Source organism: Salmo salar, chromosome 21, assembly GCF_965601325.2.
Source record: "Salmo salar chromosome 21, fSalSal1, whole genome shotgun sequence".
NCBI classification, from domain to species: domain Eukaryota; kingdom Metazoa; phylum Chordata; class Actinopteri; order Salmoniformes; family Salmonidae; genus Salmo; species Salmo salar.
Window position 1 is genome coordinate 11,349,980 of NC_138311.1, and position 19,654 is coordinate 11,369,633.

At 39.8% G+C, this 19,654-nt stretch overlaps 1 protein-coding gene across 1 annotated transcript in view; it reads right to left on the reverse strand.

Moving 5' to 3' along the window:
• LOC123729587 (inactive dipeptidyl peptidase 10-like) overlaps positions 1–19,654 on the reverse strand; it is a 202,867-nt gene that overhangs the window by 102,451 nt on the left and 80,762 nt on the right. Inside the window, exons 6-7 of the mRNA XM_045704877.1 lie at positions 8,529–8,581; positions 8,338–8,419 (exon numbers count right to left, since the gene is read on the reverse strand). Of these exons, the coding sequence (XP_045560833.1) occupies positions 8,338–8,419; positions 8,529–8,581 (135 nt within the window). The remainder of the gene's footprint in view (positions 1–8,337; positions 8,420–8,528; positions 8,582–19,654) is intronic.

Sequence of the window (19,654 nt, forward strand, 5' to 3'; positions counted from 1 at the left end):
AGTGTTGCTTCCTAAGTGGACAGTTTGATTTCACAGAAGTGTGATTGACTTGGAGTTACATTGTGTTGTTTAAGTGTTCCCTTTATTTTTTTTGAGCAGTATATATATCCATACACGCATGCATACATATACCTACATAGACATACATACTTTTTAAAGAATATACCTTAATTATTCCCTGCAAACCCTACCACCGATCCCGAATTGGAGTAAACTAATAAACACTTCGGCTTTTACCTTCAATTTATTCATCTTATACACATTTTACAGACAGTCTATTTTACAATAGTTATTTTTTTGTTTGTTTTTAGTCCTTCCTCTATTTCTGATGTCCATCCAGTTTGATTTCTATTTGTAACTGTGCTATTTGACAACATTTCTGAACCTATATACATTTTCCAGAGCCCGTATGTTTACAATGTTTATCTTGTTATTAGTCCCACCCTTCAGCTCCATTCAACCCCTCCCATCTATCTCTCAACATCATCCATTTCGAATTTCTATTTGCCATATATTTTTCAACTGTGCTGTGATGCTTCACAAAACAATTGAACCTTTCTATTCTCATAGCTTCCACAGATTGCAAATCAAAAATAAACATTTTTGCTTAAATAAATAATTATTATATTATTGATTGATTGACTATGGCTTTTCAAATCACCCAGTATTGCTATCTGCAGCGTTAGTTCTAGGCAATTGTTGCAATTCTTCGGCCATTCCTGGACCTGTGACCAAAAACGAGCTACATATGGACAATCCCAAAATAAATGATCTAATGACTCTGCCTCCGAACAGCAGAATCTGCAGAGCTGGGAAGATTGTATCCCCCATATATATAACATTCTATTAGTTGCAAGAATTTTGTATAGCAATTTAAATTGAAAAGTTCGAAGTTTTGAATCTGGCGTTGTTTTGCATATCAATTCATAAACCATGTGCCATGGAATGGGTACATCGAAAATCTCCTCTCAACCATTCTGCAATTTATATGGCACAGCTGTCAGTTTTTTGGTCCTTAAATGATTTTTTTTTTTTTATCACACTTTTCTTTAACCATTTATGTTCTTTAATACAGGGCCGACATACAAGTTCCTTACTTTTTTCCCCTTTTACCTGCCTGTGATAGTTTGTAGTGTGATTTCCTTTCCGGTCCAGAGAGGTATTTAAGACCGTATTAAAATCTCCCACCATAATAATAGAGTCTAGTGTTGCTTGTAGAGTTGATAAATTCTTATATATATTTTCAAAGAAGCTTGGATCATCATTATTTGGACCGTATAGGTTAATAAGCCATATCTGTTTATTGTCCAATAACATATTTAAAATAATCCATCTACCTTGATAATCTGTTTGGACAATTTGCACATTTGGATCAAAATTACTGTTAGTTAAAACCATCACCCCTTTTGAATTTCTTTGCCCATGGGAGAAATATATTTCGCCCCCCAGTTCTTTTTCAACAAAACTTCATCTAAAATTGTTGAATGGGTTTCCTGTAAACAATAGATAGTATATTCCTTCTCTTTTAACCAGGTAAATACTGATTGTCTTTTCTTATTATCTGCTAGGCCATTACAATTGTAACTGGCTATACTTATTTCACCACTTACCATAATGAGACAACTTTAAATTCTATTTATGGGAATATGTTTGTAAACGTACCATTAAAAAGTAACATGATGATTGAGTGTCTATATAGCTGTACCATGATATTTGCATTGCTACTAAGTAAACCTCCAATTGGTCCCTACTATTCCACCCGCTAAAGGCCTTCCTCATCCCTAGTTGGGTTGTCATCCCAATGCCTGGCAGACCAGCTCCGTATCCCATAGCCCTGGACAGACTGGGTTCCATCCTTCGAAAAGAGCACACAGTGCCATTTACCGAATTTAAGTAAATCAATTGCCAAATGCATTTCCATCGCCCTCACCTCGATTTGTATTATATATAGCTGTGGATCATCCTCTATTGTCCCTAACATCTTTTACTCCTTCGCAACAGTTGTGGGATACACACATACACACACACACACACACACTCAACCCTTTCCCCCCACACAACCATAAGCTCACATTCTCAAGTTGCACCATCCCAGAGCCCAACTCAAGAAAGGTCTTGATTTACAAATGCATTTACAGTTGCAGCTGCACTAGAAGGCCTGCAAGATCGCACAAAAAAGGGCAGAAATTGAGAGATTTTATTAACCATTGTCACATCCTAGATGATGGAGGTCAAATGTACACCTTGTCCCCTAAACCCCTTGTCCCCTAGAGAATTTAATGTTAATTTGTCGACCGTAAGCTGCCTCCAACATTAAATATGGCAGTACATCCAACCGGCCTCACAACCGCAGACCACGTTTAACCAGGACCTCCACATCCAGCCTCTTCACCTCATCTGAGGAGGGGGGGGTGATTGGCTGGGCCTGGCTCCCCAGTGGGAGGGCCTATGCCCTCCCAGGTCCACCCATGGCTGCGCCCCTGCGCCCCCAGTTACGTAAATCCATAGATTAGAGCCTAATGAAGGTTAGCAGCTAATGTTAGATAGCAAGTAGCTAGCAGGCTAACTTGATTATAAAGGTAACAATGTCAACACTGACCTGAACAGGAGAATGTTGGTCATTTATTTGTGGCTTTGTCACTTGTCAGTGTGTGTCGGCTGAGTCTGCTGTGTTTGAATCTGATGGCAGTAGTAGCAGCTAGAGACTCCACTGGCTCCCAGAGCGAAGCAAAATGAAGATTGTTCAAGTGTGCGGGATTTAGAACAGACACACCATTCCCCAAGGCCAGCCCAGCGGCTATGGCCAAACCCCCATGTTTTTGTTCAAACTATTTTTTTCTCTCAACACAAGCAGTGCCTTCCGTTGGGGAAAGCAATTCTGGATCCAGGCTTCAAGAGGTTACCGTGCATTTCACAATAACTTAATGGAAGTTAGTTGGCTGGAAGTTGCTGTGAATTAGTTGCCAGTAGCTCACTGTATCTTCACTGAACTTATCTGATTACAAGATTGCTTAGTAGGTGTCAACTAATGCTATAAGCTTTCTTTGTTGTGAGCACACTTGGGACCTAGCCTCACTTGGCCTCAACCTCTTGGTTGGCAGAAAACTGACCTTCCTTCCACACCATCAGGTCAGTGAGCGTGACAGTGATAAGCCACAGTAAGTTATTGTGAATTTTATAACTTCTTGCAGAAAGCTGACACTAAGTTATTGAAAATCAAACATGAACTTCCCAGTAGCCAACTGTCATTGTTACTGGAAAATAGACATTAACCAGTGCAGCTCTTGATTTTCACAAGCTCTTACAAAGATTGTAGAACTGGGAGTGGACGAATGAGGAGCTCAAACCTTCAACACTTAAACTCGTACAACACTTCCACTACTGGTTGGCTCCCGAGTGGCGCAGTGGTCTAAGCCACAACATCTCAGTACAAGAGGCATCACTGCAGTACCTGGTTTGAAGCCAGGCTGCATCACATCTGGCTGTGATTGGGAGTCCCATAGGACGGTGCACAATTGGCCGGGCTATGGCCGTCATTGTAAATAAGAATTTGTTCTTAACTGACTTTCCAGAATAAAATTGGTTGGCACATTTTAGACCATGCCCCCAAATATGCAAATGTTCCCCTCCTGCACATTGGTAAAAAACATTTTACAACAATAACGCCTTAATACAACTGTAAAAATACTGTATTTCTACTGCCATGCAGCCAGTAACTTATTGTCAAATTACAGGTAATTATTAACAGCATGTGCCATAAGCACATCTGAAGTATCCTAAAAGTATAACTGTAGAACCTGTTATTGATTCTAACTGGAACCAGAGGGTACTTCATGAGGGCTCTAAATGGAACTCAAAAGGGTTCCCCTACAGGGACAAATGACAGAACTCTGTATCCAAAGGCTACTTCATGACAGGGTTCGATGTCAACAACTACAGACCAGTATCCCTTCTTTCTTTTCTCTCCAAAACTCTTGAACGTGCCGTCCTTGGCCAGCTCTCTTGCTATCTCTCTCAGAATGACCTTCTTGATCCTAATCAGTCAGGTTTCAAGACTGGGCATTCAACTGAGACTGCTCTTCTCTGTGTCACGGAGGCTCTCCGCACTGCTAAAGCTAACTCTCTCTCCTCTGCTCTCATCCTTCTAGACCTATCTGCTGCCTTTGACACTGTGAACCATCAGATCCTCCTCTCCACCCTCTCCGAGCTGGGCATCTCCGGCGCGGCCCACGCTTGGATTGCGTCCTACCTGACAGGTCGCTCCTACCAGGTGGCGTGGCGAGAATCTGTCTCCGCACCACGTGCTCTCACCACTGGTGTCCCCCAGGGCTCTGTTCTAGGCCCTCTCCTATTCTCGCTATACACCAAGTCACTTGGCTCTGTCATATCCTCACATGGTCTCTCATATCATTGCTATGCAGATGACACACAATTAATCTTCTCCTTTCCCCCTTCTGACAACCAGGTGGCGAATCGCATCTCTGCATGTCTGGCAGACATATCAGTGTGGATGACGGATCACCACCTCAAGCTGAACCTCGGCAAGACGGAGCTGCTCTTCCTCCCGGGGAAGGACTGCCCGTTCCATGATCTCGCCATCACGGTTGACAACTCCCTTGTGTCCTCCTCCCAGAGTGCTAAGAGCCTCGGCATGACCCTGGACAACACCCTGTCGTTCTCCACTAACATCAAGGCGGTGACCCGATCCTGTAGGTTCATGCTCTACAACATTCGCAGAGTACGACCCTGCCTCACACAGGAAGCGGCGCAGGTCCTAATCCAGGCACTTGTCATCTCCCGTCTGGATTATTGCAACTCGTTGTTGGCTGGGCTCCCTGCCTGTGCCATTAAACCCCTACAACTCATCCAGAACGCCGCAGCCCGTCTGGTGTTCAACCTTCCCAAGTTCTCTCACGTCACTCCGCTCTCTCCACTGGCTTCCAGTTGAAGCTCGCATCCGCTACAAGACCATGGTGCTTGCCTACGGAGCTGTGAGGGGAACGGCACCTCCGTACCTTCAGGCTCTGATCAGGCCCTACACCCAAACAAGGGCACTGCGTTCATCCACCTCTGGCCTGCTCGCCTCCCTACCTCTGAGGAAGCACAGTTCCCGCTCAGCCCAGTCAAAACTGTTCGCTGCTCTGGCACCCCAATGGTGGAACAAGCTCCCTCACGACGCCAGGACAGCGGAGTCAATCACCACCTTCCGGAGACACCTGAAACCCCACCTCTTTAAGGAATACCTGGGATAGGATAAAGTAATCCTTCTAACCCCCCCTTAAAAGATTTAGATGCACTATTGTAAAGTGGTTGTTCCACTGGATATTATAAGGTGAATGCAGCAATTTGTAAGTCGCTCTGGATAAGAGCGTCTGCTAAATGACTTAAATGTAAAATGTAAATGTAGGTAGAACTTAAAATAGTTCCCCTACAGCAGTGTTTCCCAACCTTTTTCAGTTACTGTACCACCAACCTGAATTCTGCTCTGCCCAGAGTAAAGACACTAATGTACTTTTCCTCTTGCTCAGTTGGGCACCGGGGCCTCCCACCCCTCTTTCTATTCTGGTTAGAGACAGTTTGCGCTGTTCTGTGAAGGGAGTAGTACACAGTGTTGCACAAGATCTTCAGTTTCTTGGCAATTTCTCGCATGAAATAGCCTTCATTTCTCAGAACAAGAATAGACTGATTCAGAAGAAAGGTCTTTGTTTCTGGCCATTTTAAGCCTGTAATTGAACCCACAAATGCTGATGTTCCAGATACTCAACTCGTCTAAAGGCCAGTTTTTTTTATTGCTTCTTTAATTAGGACAAGTTTTCAGCTGTGCTAACATAATTGCAAAAGGATTTTCTAATGATCAATTATCCTTTTAAAATTATAGACTTGGATTAGCTAACAATGTGCCATTGGAACACAGGCCTGATGGTTGCTGATAATGGGCCTCTGTACGCCTATGTAGATATTCCATAAAAAAAATCTGACATTTCCAGCTACAATAGTCTACTACATTTAGTTTAGCTTACTACATTAACAATGTCTATATATAAACACAGGAAATCACATTTTTGACAGCACTGGGCTTTACCTATTTAATAGGATCCCAATTAGCCGATGCCAATTGCGACAGCTACTGGGGTCCGACACCATGAAAAAATACATTACAGACAAAATACTTTACAATTTACATACATTTAAAAACATTAACATGTAGTGTGTTCATCTATCAGTACATACACACAAGGTCACATGGGGGAGAGGAATAGTGCCGTGAGATGTTGCTTTATTTGTTTTTTGAAACCAGGTTCTCTGTTCACTTGCGCTATATAAGATGGAAGGGAGTTCCATGCACTCATGGCTCTGTATAATACTGTATGTTTCCTTGAATTTTTGCTGGACCTGTATGTCCGTGCTGTGTGTAAGTTGACTATGCAAATAACTACGAATTTCCAAACACATTGACTGCGTCACTTGTTTTTATAAGAAACAGTCTTTCCTCAACTCTTAGCCAAGAGAGACTAGCGTGCATAGTATTAACATTAGCCCTCTGAGTGCAAGCCATGCGGTGGCTTTGTTCTGCGCCAGCTGCAACTTAACCAGGTCTTCCTTTGCAGCACATGACCTATGACAAGACAGAAATCAAGATAAGATAAAACTAGAGCCTGCAGGACTTGCTTTGTGGAGTTTGTTACTGGCCACCCATTCCAAAACAGACTGCAACTCTTTGTTAACTTCTATGGGCTACGTGCGGGACACAGCCAGTGAAATATCAGGGCGGCAAATTCAAAAACAACAAAATGTCATAATTGAACTTTCTCAAACATACAACTATTTTACACCATTTTAAAGATACACTTCTCCTTTATGTAACCACATTGTCCGATTTCAAAAAGGCTTTACAGCGAAAGCAAAACATTAGATTATGTTAGGAGAGTACATAGACAAAAATAATCACACAGCCATTTTCCAAGCAAGGACATGTGTCAATAAAACCCAAAACACAGCTAAATGAATCACTAACCTTTGACGATCTTCATCAGATGACACTCTTAGGACATTATGTTACACAATACATGTATGTTTTGTTCGATAAAGTTATTTATATCCAAAAACAGCATTTTACATTGGCGCGTGATGTTCAGATAATGTATTTTCACAAAAACCTCCGGTGAATGTGCACTTCAATTTACAAAAATACTCATCATAAACGTTGACAAAATATATAACAATTATTTATAGAATTATAGATAGACTACTCCTGGATGCAACCGCTTTGTCAGATTTTAAAATAGCTTTACGGAGAAAGCACATTTTTCAATATTCTGAGTACATAGCTGAGCCATCACAGAGAGCTATACAGACACCCGCCAAGTTCGGGGCAATCTAAACTCAGAATTAGTATTAGAAATATTCTCTTACCTTTGCTGATCTTCGTCAGAATACACTCCCAGGACTGCTACTTCCACAAGAAATGTAGTTTTTTTTCAAAATAATACATTTCTATGTGCAAATACCTCCGTTTTGTTTGTGCGTTCAGAGCACTATCCAAAGGTGAGCGCGGTACCAGAGACAAAAAGTCAAAATGTTCCATTACCGTACTTAGAAGCATGTCAAACGCTGTTTAAAATCAATCTTTATGGTATTTTTTACGTAAAATTGTGATAATATTCCAATAGAGTATTTATTCAAGGAGAAAAAGAAGGAACGGCGTGCTCGCGTGACCGTGCATATCCAATCCCTTTGTCCACAGGCAGTCCACTCAGTAACTGAGCTCCTATTATCTGCCCAGTAACAGGAGAAGGCTGAAACAACTTTCTGAAGGCTTTTGACAGCCAATGGAAGCCTTAGGAAGTGCAACGTAACCCCACAGATACTGTATTTTCGAAAGGGACTAGAAAGAATAACTACTATTCTCAGATCCTCCACTTCCTGGTTGACTTTTTCTCAGGTTTTTGCCTGCCATATGAGTTCTGTTATACTCACAGACACCATTCAAACAGTTTTAAAAACTTCTGAGTGTTTTCTATCCAAATCTACTAATAATATGCATATTCTAGTTTCTGGGCCAGAGTAGTAACCTGTTGTTTAAATTGGGTATGTTTTTCATCCGGCCGTGAAAATACTGCCCCCTAGCCCAGACAGGTTAAGGGTTTCAGTGACTTCATTGGCTGTGGTTGCTGATGCATAAATGGTTGAATCATCAGCATAAATGGACACACATGCTTTGTTTAATGCCAGTGGGTGGTCATTGGTAAAAAAATATTTTAAAAAGTCATACATCTACTAAGTCATACCTAAATGAGTAAAGGACATCAACTCAACGTGATTGAGTACACTACTCACCAGCTGTTGATCCCGGATGCCCCAGGAAGCAAATTGCAGGACAGAGTCTGACACTTCTGGAGGGTTCAGCTCCTGTACCTCCCTGGTTCAAAACCCAACATCATTATACAGTCTCCCGTATAGAAACGGCCATTATGGAATAATTGCTTTCTGTTTATTAGTCTACATACATCTTGACAGGTGATACATACCTTGTATGCAGGTTGTATATCAAGTAAGATGCCAGGAAAGAATGCTGGTACACCTAAGGAAAAATCCATATCAGAGAATGTGTTATCATTACATTCATAATCTGTTATTTCTGGTGATGAAAGAGTCTGATTTATTTACCATTATAAAATGTCTTTGCACATCGTATATCTAATATTGTTTTCTTTGTCACAGTTCAACTGTGACCTAAATGGAAAGCTGGACAGGGAATTATTGCATAACTACAACACCATTAAAACTCAATCTATATCCATTGACAGAGCTTTTGGTTGTCATTATGTAAAGAGAGAATGGCTGAGTGGTTCTGTGTGGGTAATCAGTGAGTTAATTTGCATAAAAATCATACATTATGCTGACCCTCGAGCCTATTGATGAATACAGTGGAGACGCTCCACTCGCCTTAACCAGAGCTCAATTGCCCATGGAAATGGAGTCTGCTTAGCTGCTTGTACGAGTCACCCAGCCTTCAATCTTAATTTGGGCTCTCCTGTTTGAGTCGCCCGAGAGAATTTTCACAGAAAAAGATATTGCATCGTCACTGGTCACTCAGACTCACACTCCGATGGCTGTCTACTCTGACACTGATGGGTGACATTTAGCAATGATTTGTTGATAAGATTGTCAATATTTGGCTAGAATGGCTGTGTTAGAGATGTGAGGATAGGCCTCTCAGAGTAACAAAGCCTCTTAACGACTTTGATATGTTTGAGTGAAGGGGAGAGGGGTAAGATTTTGAATTTGTGTGTGGTAGGAGTGGGTTGGGTGTGATAAATGTGAAAGATTACAGTGAGATGAAGAGGTGTATTTGAGCTTTGAAGGAATACTTTAATTTATATTTGACCTGATGAATACTTTGCCTGGAAGCAGGAGTAACACTTCATGTTCAAAATGTCAGTTTTCACCAATGGAAGGACAGTGTAATGACATTTTCTCTGGACGAGTATGCATGAGGATATGAAAAATGTATTTCCATCTTCGACTCAATAAGCAATCCAATAGATATTCACATCTTACTGCTATTATTGCAAAATTGGTGTATTGTTTTAAGTCTATAGGCGTAGCAGGAACACATTTGCATTCAAACTTTGCCTGAATGATTTACTAACCCCAGAAATTGACAATGAACAATAAAAACACACAAGGGAGCAATGTACACTTCACCATGGTAGGTGAGCCATACATGTTTCATAATAGTGAAAATCATTGCTACTCATAGCTCTTAAAATTGGTTTTGCTACATTAACTGCCAAAAAATAGTAATTGTAACAGATATTCAGAGCTTCGAATTCTCAATTCTAAGGGGAAGTATTCAAGTCATGCAAAACATGCATAACACAAGAGGAGAGGTATAATATTAAGATAGGATTTCAGCTTGAAGCAAATGTCCACTTCCTGCTGTTAAAACAGGCAATACTTATCGCTTGGCACAAGCTATCATACTGAGCATGGAGGCTATTACTGCTGCATAGCAGTAGCACTATTATGATGAATTCATAAGACAACTGGAGATGGTGGTGCAAGGGCCAAGCTATAACACTCCATAGACAGGGTGTCAGTGTGATGATAAACACATCTGGCAACATCATCTCAGTGGATATCAGTTCCAGTCTCCATCAAACTATTGTCTCAGGCCTCTTCTCATTATGATATCTTCTATCATGCATGAGGCATCGCAAGTTTGAATTTCACCAAGTAGAAAGAAGTTGAAACGATGCTGCGGTCTCTTTGTGATGAAATGTCACTAGGTACAGATCATCTTGATGACACATTTCTTAGAGCTTTAGCCACAATTTGTCACATTTTAAATAAGTGCTTGATTTGTATTTATATGTATTATGGATCCCCATTAGTTTCTGCCAAGGCAGCAGCTACTCTTCTTGGGGTCCAGCAAAATTATGGCAGTTTATACAATTTTTAAAACATAATACATTCACAGACATCACAACACACTGTGTGCACTCAGGCCCTTACTCCACCACCACCACATATCTACAGTACAAAATCCATGTGTACGTGTGTGTTTAGTGTGCATGTTATCATATGTATGCATGTGTCTGTGCCTATGTTTGTGTTGCTTCGCAGTACCAGCTGTTCCATAAGGTGTATTTGTATGTTTTTTTTTTTCAATCATTTTTTTTTTTACTTGATGTGGAATAGAGTTCCATGTGGTCATGGCTCTATGTAGCACTGTGCGCCTCCCATAGTCTGTTCTGGACTTGGAGACTGAAGAGACCTCTTGTGGCATGTCTTGGGGGGTATGCACGGGTGTCTGAGCTGTGTGACAGCAGTTCAAACAGACAGCTTGGTGCATTCAACGTGTCAGTTCCTCTCATAAAAACAAGTAGTGAAGAAGTCAATCTCTCCTCCACTTTGAGCCAGGAGAGATTGACATGTATATTATTAATATTAGCTCTCTGTACACATCCAAGGGCCAGCCGTGCTGCCCTGTTCTGAGCCAATTGCAACTTTCCTAAGTAATTTTTTTGTGACACCAAACCACACGACTGAACAGTAGTCCAGGTGCAACAAAACCAGGGCATGTAGGACCTGCCTTGTTGATAGTGCTATTAAGAAGGTAGAGCAGTGCTTTTTATTATTGATATACAGTTTACAATCCAGGGTTACTTCAAGCAGTTTAGTCACCTCAACTTGCTAAATTTCTACATTTATTACAAGATTTAGTTGAGGTTTAGTGAAGTATTTGTCCCAAATACAATGCTTTCAGTATTATGAATATTTAGGACTAACTTATTACTTGCCACCCACTCTGAAACTAACTGCAACTCTTTGTTAAGTGTTGCAGTCATTTCAGTCACTGTAGTAGCTGAAATGTATAGAGTTGAGTCATCCGCATACATAGAAACTCTGGCTTTACTCAAAGCCAGTAGCATGTCATTAGTAAAGATTGAAAATAGTAGTCGGCCTAGACAGCTGCCCTGGGGAATTCCTGATTCTACCTGGATTATGTTGGAAAGGCTTCCATTAAAGAATACCCTCTGTTCTGTTACCTGTCTAACTCTATCCACAGTATGGCAGGGGGTGTAAAGCCATAACACATACCTTTTTCCAGCAGCAGACTATGATCAATAATGTAAAAAGCCACACTGAAGTCTAACAAAACAGCCCCCACAATCTTTAGCAAATGTATTTATAAAGGCCTTCTTACATCAGCTGATGTCAAAGTGCTGTACAGAAACCCAGCCTAAAACCTCAAACAGCAAGCAATTCAGGTGTAGAAGCATGGTGGCTAGGAAAAACTCCCTAGAAAAGGCCAGAACCTAGGAAGAAACCTAGAGAGGAACCAGGCTATGAGGGGTGGCCAGTCCTCTTCTGGCTGTGCCGGGTGGAGATTGTAACAGAACATGGCCAAGATGTTCAAATGTTCATAGATGACCAGCTGGGTCTAATAATAATAATAATAATCACAGTGGTTGTTGATAGTGCAACAGGTCAGCACCTCAGGAGTAAATGTCAGTTGGCTTTTCATAGCCGATCATTCAGAGTATCTCTACCGCTCCTGCTGTCTCTAGAGAGTTGAAAACAGCAGGTCTGGGACATGTAGCACATCCGGTGAACAGGTCAGGGTTCCATAGTCGCAGGAAGAACAGTTTAAAACCTCTTGACGGGCTCGTCCCGTATGCGGGACGGACATCCAGCGAAAAAATCCTATCGCCATTAGCATAACGAAATGTAATATATATATTTTTTCAAATATAGGACTATGTCATATCGTTTATAGATACACCTCTCCTGAATCGAACCACGTTGTCCGATTTCAAAAAGGCTTTACAGCAAAAGCAAAACATTAGATTATGTTGGAGGAGTATATCGTAAAAGTAGCCACATAGCCATTTTCCGACCAACCACATGCATCACAAATAACCAAAAAACAGCTAAATGCAGCACTAACCTTTTACAAACTTCATCAGATGACACTCCTAGGACATCATGTTACACAATACATGCATTCTTTTGTTCGATAAAGTTCATATAAAGTTCACGTTGACTAACTATGGATTATTTGGAACCAAACCAACATTTGTTGTTGAAGTAGAAGTCCTGGGAGTGCATTCTGACGAAGAACAGCAAAGGTAATCCAATTTTTCTTATAGTAAATCTGAGTTTGGTGAGTACCAAACTTGGTGGGTGTCAAAATAGCTAGCCTGTGATGGCCGGGCTATCTACTCAGAATATTGCAAAATGTGCTTTCACCGAAAAGCTATTTTAAAATCGGACACTGCGATTGCATAAAGGAGTTCTGTATCTATAATTCTTAACCTGTTGGGGGTAGGGGGCAGTATTTACACGGCCGGATACAAAACGTACCTGATTTAATCTGGTTATTACTACTGCCCAGAAACTAGAATATGCATATAATTATTGGCTTTGGATACAAAACACCCTAAAGTTTCTAAAACTGTTTGAATGGTGTCTGTGAGTATAACAGAACTCATATGGCAGGCAAAAACCTGAGAAGATTCCTTACAGGAAGTGCCCTCTCTGACCATTCCTTGAGCTTCTTGTCTCTGTTTATTGAAGACTGAGGATCTTTGCTGTAACGTGACACTTCCTACGGCTCCCATAGGCTCTCAGAACCCGGGAAAAAGCTGAATGATATCGAGGCAGCCCCTGGCTGAAACACATTATCGCCTTTGGCAAGTGGCCGATCAGAGGACAATGGGCTTAGTCGCTTGCACGAGTCGACCCCATGCTTTATTTTCTTTCGTCTTTTTACCTAAACGCAGATTCCCGGTCGGAATATTATCGCTTTTTTACGAGAAAAATTGCATAAAAATTGATTTTAAACAGCGGTTGACATGCTTCGAAGTACGGTAATGGAATATTTAGAATTTTTTTGTCACGAAATGCGTCGTGCTCGTCACCCTTCTTTACCATTTGGATAGTGTCTTGAACGCACGAACAAAACGCCGCTATTTGGATATAACTATGGATTATTTTGAACCAAACCAACATTTGTTATTGAAGTAGAAGTCCTGGGAGTGCATTCTGACGAAGAACACCAAAGGTAATAACATTTTTCTTATAGTAAATCGGACTTTGGTGAGTGCTAAACTTGCTGGGTGTCTAAATAGCTAGCCCTGTGATGCCGGGCTATCTACTGAGAATATTGCAAAATGTGCTTTCACCGAAAAGCTATTTTAAAATCGGAAATATCGAGTGCATAGAGGAGTTCTGTATATATAATTCTTAAAATAATTGTTATGCTTTTTGTGAACGTTTATCGTGAGTAATTTAGTACATTTTTAGTAAATTCACCGGAAGTTTGCGTGGGGTATGCTAGTTCTGAACGTCACATGCTAATGTAAAAAGCTGGTTTTTGATATAAATATGAACTTGATTGAACAAAACATGCATGTATTGTATAACATAATGTCCTAGGGTTGTCATCTGATGAAGATCATCAAAGGTTAGTGCTGCATTTAGCTGTGGTCTGGGTTTATGTGACATTATATGCTAGCTTGAAAAATGGGTGTCTGATTATTTCTGGCTGGGTACTCTGCTGACATAATCTAATGTTTTGCTTTCGTTGTAAAGCCTTTTTGAAATCGGACAGTGTGGTTAGATTAACGAGAGTCTTGTCTTTAAAATGCTGTAAAATAGTCATATGTTTGAGAAATTGAAGTAATAGCATTTCTAAGGTATTTGAATAACGCGCCACAGGATTCCACTGGCTGTTACGTAGGTGGGACGATTTCGTCCCGCCGACCCTAGAGAGGTTAAAATAATTTATTTTTTTTGTGAACGTTTATCGTGAGTAATTTAGTAAATTCACCGGAAGTGTTCGGTGGGAATGCTAGTTCTGAACGTCACATGCTAATGTAAAAAGCTGGTTTTTGATATAAATATGAACTTGATTGAACAAAACATGCATTTATTGTATAACATAATGTCCTAGGAGTGTCATCTGATGAAGATCATCAAAGGTTAGTGCTGCATTTAGCTGTGGTTTTGGTTTTTGTGACATATGCTAGCTCGAAAAATGGGTGTCTGATTATTTCTGGCTGGGTACTCTGCTGACATAATCTAATGTTTTGCTTTCGTTGTAAAGCCTTTTTGAAATCGGACAGTGTGGTTAGATAAAGGAGAGTCTTGTCTTTAAAATGGTGTAAAATAGTCATATGTTTGAAAAATGGAAGTTTTCCGATTTTCGAGGAATTTGTAATTCGCGCCACGCCCTATCATTGGATATTGGAGTGGTGTTCCGCTAGCGGAACGTCTAGATGTAAGAGGCTAGAGCTAACCGCTTTGCGGAATCCACACCAAAACAAGTTCTGTATTCGTATTTAATGAATAGCGGTTTTGTTTTAATCAAAAACAACAAACCGAGTGTTTTCCATCAGACATTGATGTGTGGGGTGTGTCCATAAATCTGGAAAGAGTCAAAGGTCATTCCATCCCCTATGGACCATCAATCACTGGTCCTAAAAGTAGTCCTTTAAGCTTGCTGCCTCAGGCACTCCAGCAATTCTGTTAAAAAGACAATATTCCACAAATATAAACTGTAATGTAAAGTGGTTGCTCAACTAAAAGTTTAGCGATTATGCTGCCGGACATTTTGGTTTAGTACGGTACCCTGTGTCCCTACTTCATTGCTCCAGACCATTGCAAAGGGGAGTTAGAGCACTGATTATGTCAGAGACGTCGTAAGAATTGGACCAAGGTGCAGCGGTAACGTGTATGCACATCTTCTTTATTAAATAAAAGAAGGAAAAAACAAACAAAACACGTATACAAACGCAACGAACGACACTAACAGACCTGTCAGACGAACATACACTAAACAGGCGACAACTACCCACAAATCCCAATACAAAAACATCCCTATACATAGGACCTTCAATCAGAGGTAACGAGGAACAGCTGCCTCCAATTGAAGGTCCATCAAAACCCTAAACATAGAACTAAAAGGACTAGACTAGAACATAGAAATAACTAACATAGAACATAAACCAACAAACCCCGGAACACAAACCAAACACCCCTCTACCTAAATACATAGCCCGAACCACATAAAACAAACACCCCCTGTCATGTCCTGACCAAACTACAATAACAAATAACCCCTTTACTGGTCAGGACGTGACAGATTATGCTTTTGGGTCACAAGGCACTACTGTGTCTCTAACTGACAATGAATGGGGGACATAAACCAAATAGAAACTGATAATTGTGCACGACTTCAAAATTAAATTTAAATTAACTGAATGATGATGATGAAGGTGATTGAATTTAGAACAATAGTCTAAGAATTGCGATTCCTCTGTCCTGCACGCGCACACCCGGAAAAACAATTATTTTTTGGTTTCTACTCGTCAGTATTACTTACTTAAGCTGTTACACTAAGGTTTTTAGAGACACTTAGACTACAATTAGTTGTGGAAATGTTAGGATTTTTTTTGCTCTTACTGTAGTAGTGTAGCCTACTCCCGACCAATCATGTTGTAAAGCACCCGAGTGGCGCAGCGGTCTAAGACACTGCATCGCAGTGCAAACTGCAATACTACAGATGCTGGTTCAATTGCCCCCCCCCTTAACATGTAGTTTTAACCTCACACTTGATGTTAAGGAAATCCCCAAGTTATGGAAATCTGCTTTTGTACTGGCTCTCCTGAAAGGTGGAGATCCTTCGCTACTTGACAACTATCGACCCATATCAAAATTGTCTGTACTGTCAAAGGTACTGGAGTCCTTAGTAGGCAGCTAAAGGCCTACTTCCAAGAAAACAACATCTTAAATTGAATGCAATCAGGTTTTAGGTCTGGCCACAGTACTTGTTTCAGCAACATTGAAGGTTTTAAATGACATCCACTGTGCTCTTGATAAGAAGTTACATTGTGTGTCTGTCTTTATTAATTTGTCAAAGGCTTTTGACACCGTGGACTATGCTGTGTTAGTGCAAAGTTTAAGTTGTTGTGGAATTACTGGTCATGCTCTAGATTGGTTTATAAATTACCTATCAAATCGTACACACTGTGTAATGGCAGATGGTTGTAAATCCATAGAGGTGTGCTCAGGTGTTCCGCAAGGTTCTATTTTTGTACCACTGTTCATTTTGCATATCAACAACATTGGGGATCTTATTGAAACAGTGGATGTTCATTTTCATGCAGATACTGTTCTTTATTCAAGTGGTAGTAGTTTATCTTTAGCTTTTGAAAATGCCCAAAGAGCATTTAACGTCACACAGCAGAATCTGTATGATTTAAAGCTGGTTCTAAATTCAGGTAAAACAAAATGCATGGTATTTTCAAATGCCAGGCATGTTACTAATCATGTCATTGCTACATTGGCTGGACATACTATAGAGCAAGTTAAAGTGTACACATTTTTGGGTGTATGGGTTGATAAGCTGAGCTTCACTGTGCATGTAGAGAACTTGATAAGGAAGCTCTTGCTGAGAATAGGTTTTTATTACCGGCATAAGTCTTGTTTTTCTTTTGCGGCCAGGAAGGAGCTAGTACGATGTACATTACTGCCGGTTTTCAATTTTAGTGATAATATATATATGCAGACCTCAGCCACTACCATGAGAGCACTTGATTCAGTGTATCATGCAGCCCTCCGGTCCATTACAAATCAAAAATGTCTAACACATCATTGTGATCTCTACAGCGCTGTTGGCTGGTTGTCATTGACCTTGCAAAGGCTTAAACACTGGTATACACTGATTTATAGGGCCATATTGGGTAAAATGCCATTTTATCTCTGTTCTTTTTTTAGTCAGGTCGGTAAATAAATATTAATTCCGGTCCCATTCTCATTTGCTTCTAACATTACCAAAAACTGGAACAGGTCATGGTAGAAATAGTTTTAGTTACTTAGCTCCGTGGTCCTGGAATTCTCTCCTTTAACATTTTCAAATTTGATCTAGTTTCGGTGGAGTTCAAACACTTGATCTGTGTGTGTATCTATCTATCTATCTATCTATCTATCTATCTATCTATAGATATATATATCTATATCTCTCTCTCTCTCTCTCTCTCTCTCTCTCTCTCTCTCTATATATATATATCTATCTCTATATATCTATCTCTATATATCTATATATATATATATCTATCTCTATATATCTATCTCTATATATCTATCTCTATATATCTCTATCTATATATCTATATATCTATCTCTATCTATATATATATATATATCTATCTCTATCTATCTCTATATATCTATATATCTATATATCTATCTCTCTCTCTATATATATATATCTATATATCTATCTCTATATATCTCTCTCTCTCTCTCTCTATATATATATCTATATATCTCTCTATATCTATCTATCTATCTATCTCTATATATCTATATATCTATATATCTATCTCTCTCTCTATATATATATATATATATCTATATATCTATCTCTATATATCTATCTATCTATCTATCTATCTATATATATATATATATATATATATATATATATATATATATCATAGAAGAGTGTAATTGTCTTTGGGCCAGCTGTTTTTAGTCAAAACTTTTGTGTTTAACGTAAAAAAAAAAATGTTGTGCTGTATGTGTGTTTCTAGTTTAGTTTAATGCTGAGTTAGTGTACGTAAGTTGTTTTGTCTCAAACGTTGTTCCCCCTGCTGCTATTGGACCAGGTCTCTCTTGGAAAAGAGATGTTAACTCAATGAGAAAAACCTGTATAAATAAAGGTAAGAAAAATAAAAAAAATACACGTGCCGGCCGCGACCGGGAGACCCATGAGGCGACAGGTAGGCTTTTGGTTTCTCTCTCTAAAAACAGAAAAATAATTCTAATAAATAAACCTGCTTTATTTACAAATTAGTAACAATGTCTCACCCCATGTTCAAGAATGGCCTTTTTCCTCGCTGACTTTAGGTTATTTGAAAACTAAATCTCCTAAATATCGTAATTTTTTTTAAACAAGCCATAGAAAGTTGGTTGTAATTTCAGTTTAATCCACCAGAAGACAGAACAAATAATACAACAAATATTGTGGTTAAACTCAAATATACTAATTGATAAAAAAAACTATCAATTGGAACCTTTAACAAGTGGAAGGGGGAAGTATTATTATTATTATTAACCCTGTTTTTCACAAGCGTAGCAGGCTGTGAATTCCGCAAACAACATTTCTAGGATGGGCTATTAGCAGGACAATATATAGGTCATATTGATCATGGCTCCCGAGTGTTGCAGTGGTCTAAGGCACTGCATCTCCGTGAAAGAGGAATCACTACAGTCCCTGGTTTGAATCCAGGCTGTATCCAACCGTGATTGGGAGTACCATAGGGCTGCGCACAATTATCAATTAATTTAGATTTATATAAAAGCCCCTTTAGATATACTCACAAATCAAATCAAATCAAGATTTGCCCGAACAAAAAATGACCCTTAGGATTATAAATTAATATCTCCAATCCCCCGAATCTAATTATTGGCGGAGTCACGTCATTGAGAAAAATATTTTTCTATATGTTGTCTACGGTAGGCCTACAGTATGAGTTTCACTAGTGTTGAGTAATGTGCTGTTAAGTGCTGTTAAGTTGTGTAATCATATTGAAGTTAGAAGCAATAGGATTTGAAGCAATTGCCTACCCACGTATGGGCAACTATTTCAGCACCGTTTCACACTCTAAGACAAGCATGGGGACTGTTCTTGATAAATCAATGAGATTTTTATTTTCACTGTATCTCCGTTTGGGTATTGGTTAGAATACAATTAGGTTGAACACTGAGCTGATGAGCAAGCACCAACCTTTTGAAGGTCTTAGCAGAATTGTTGAACAACAGGGTTTTATATTTTGACTAAGTTGATGTCCCAGGGAGAGTTAGTTCAAAAGTTTGGGGTCACTTAGAATTTCTTGTTTCTGTCTTCTAATGGCACGTTGGGTTAGCTAATCCAAGTTGATCATTTTAAAAGGCTAGTTGATCATTAGAAAACCCTTTTGCAACACCAGTCTCAACGTCAACAGTGAAGAGGCGACTCCGGAATGCTGGCCTTATAGGCAGAGTTCCTCTGTCCAGCGTGTGCTCTTTTTCCCATCTTATTTTTGTTGGCCAGTCTGAGATATGGCTTTTTCTTTGCTACTTTGCCTAGAAGGTCAGC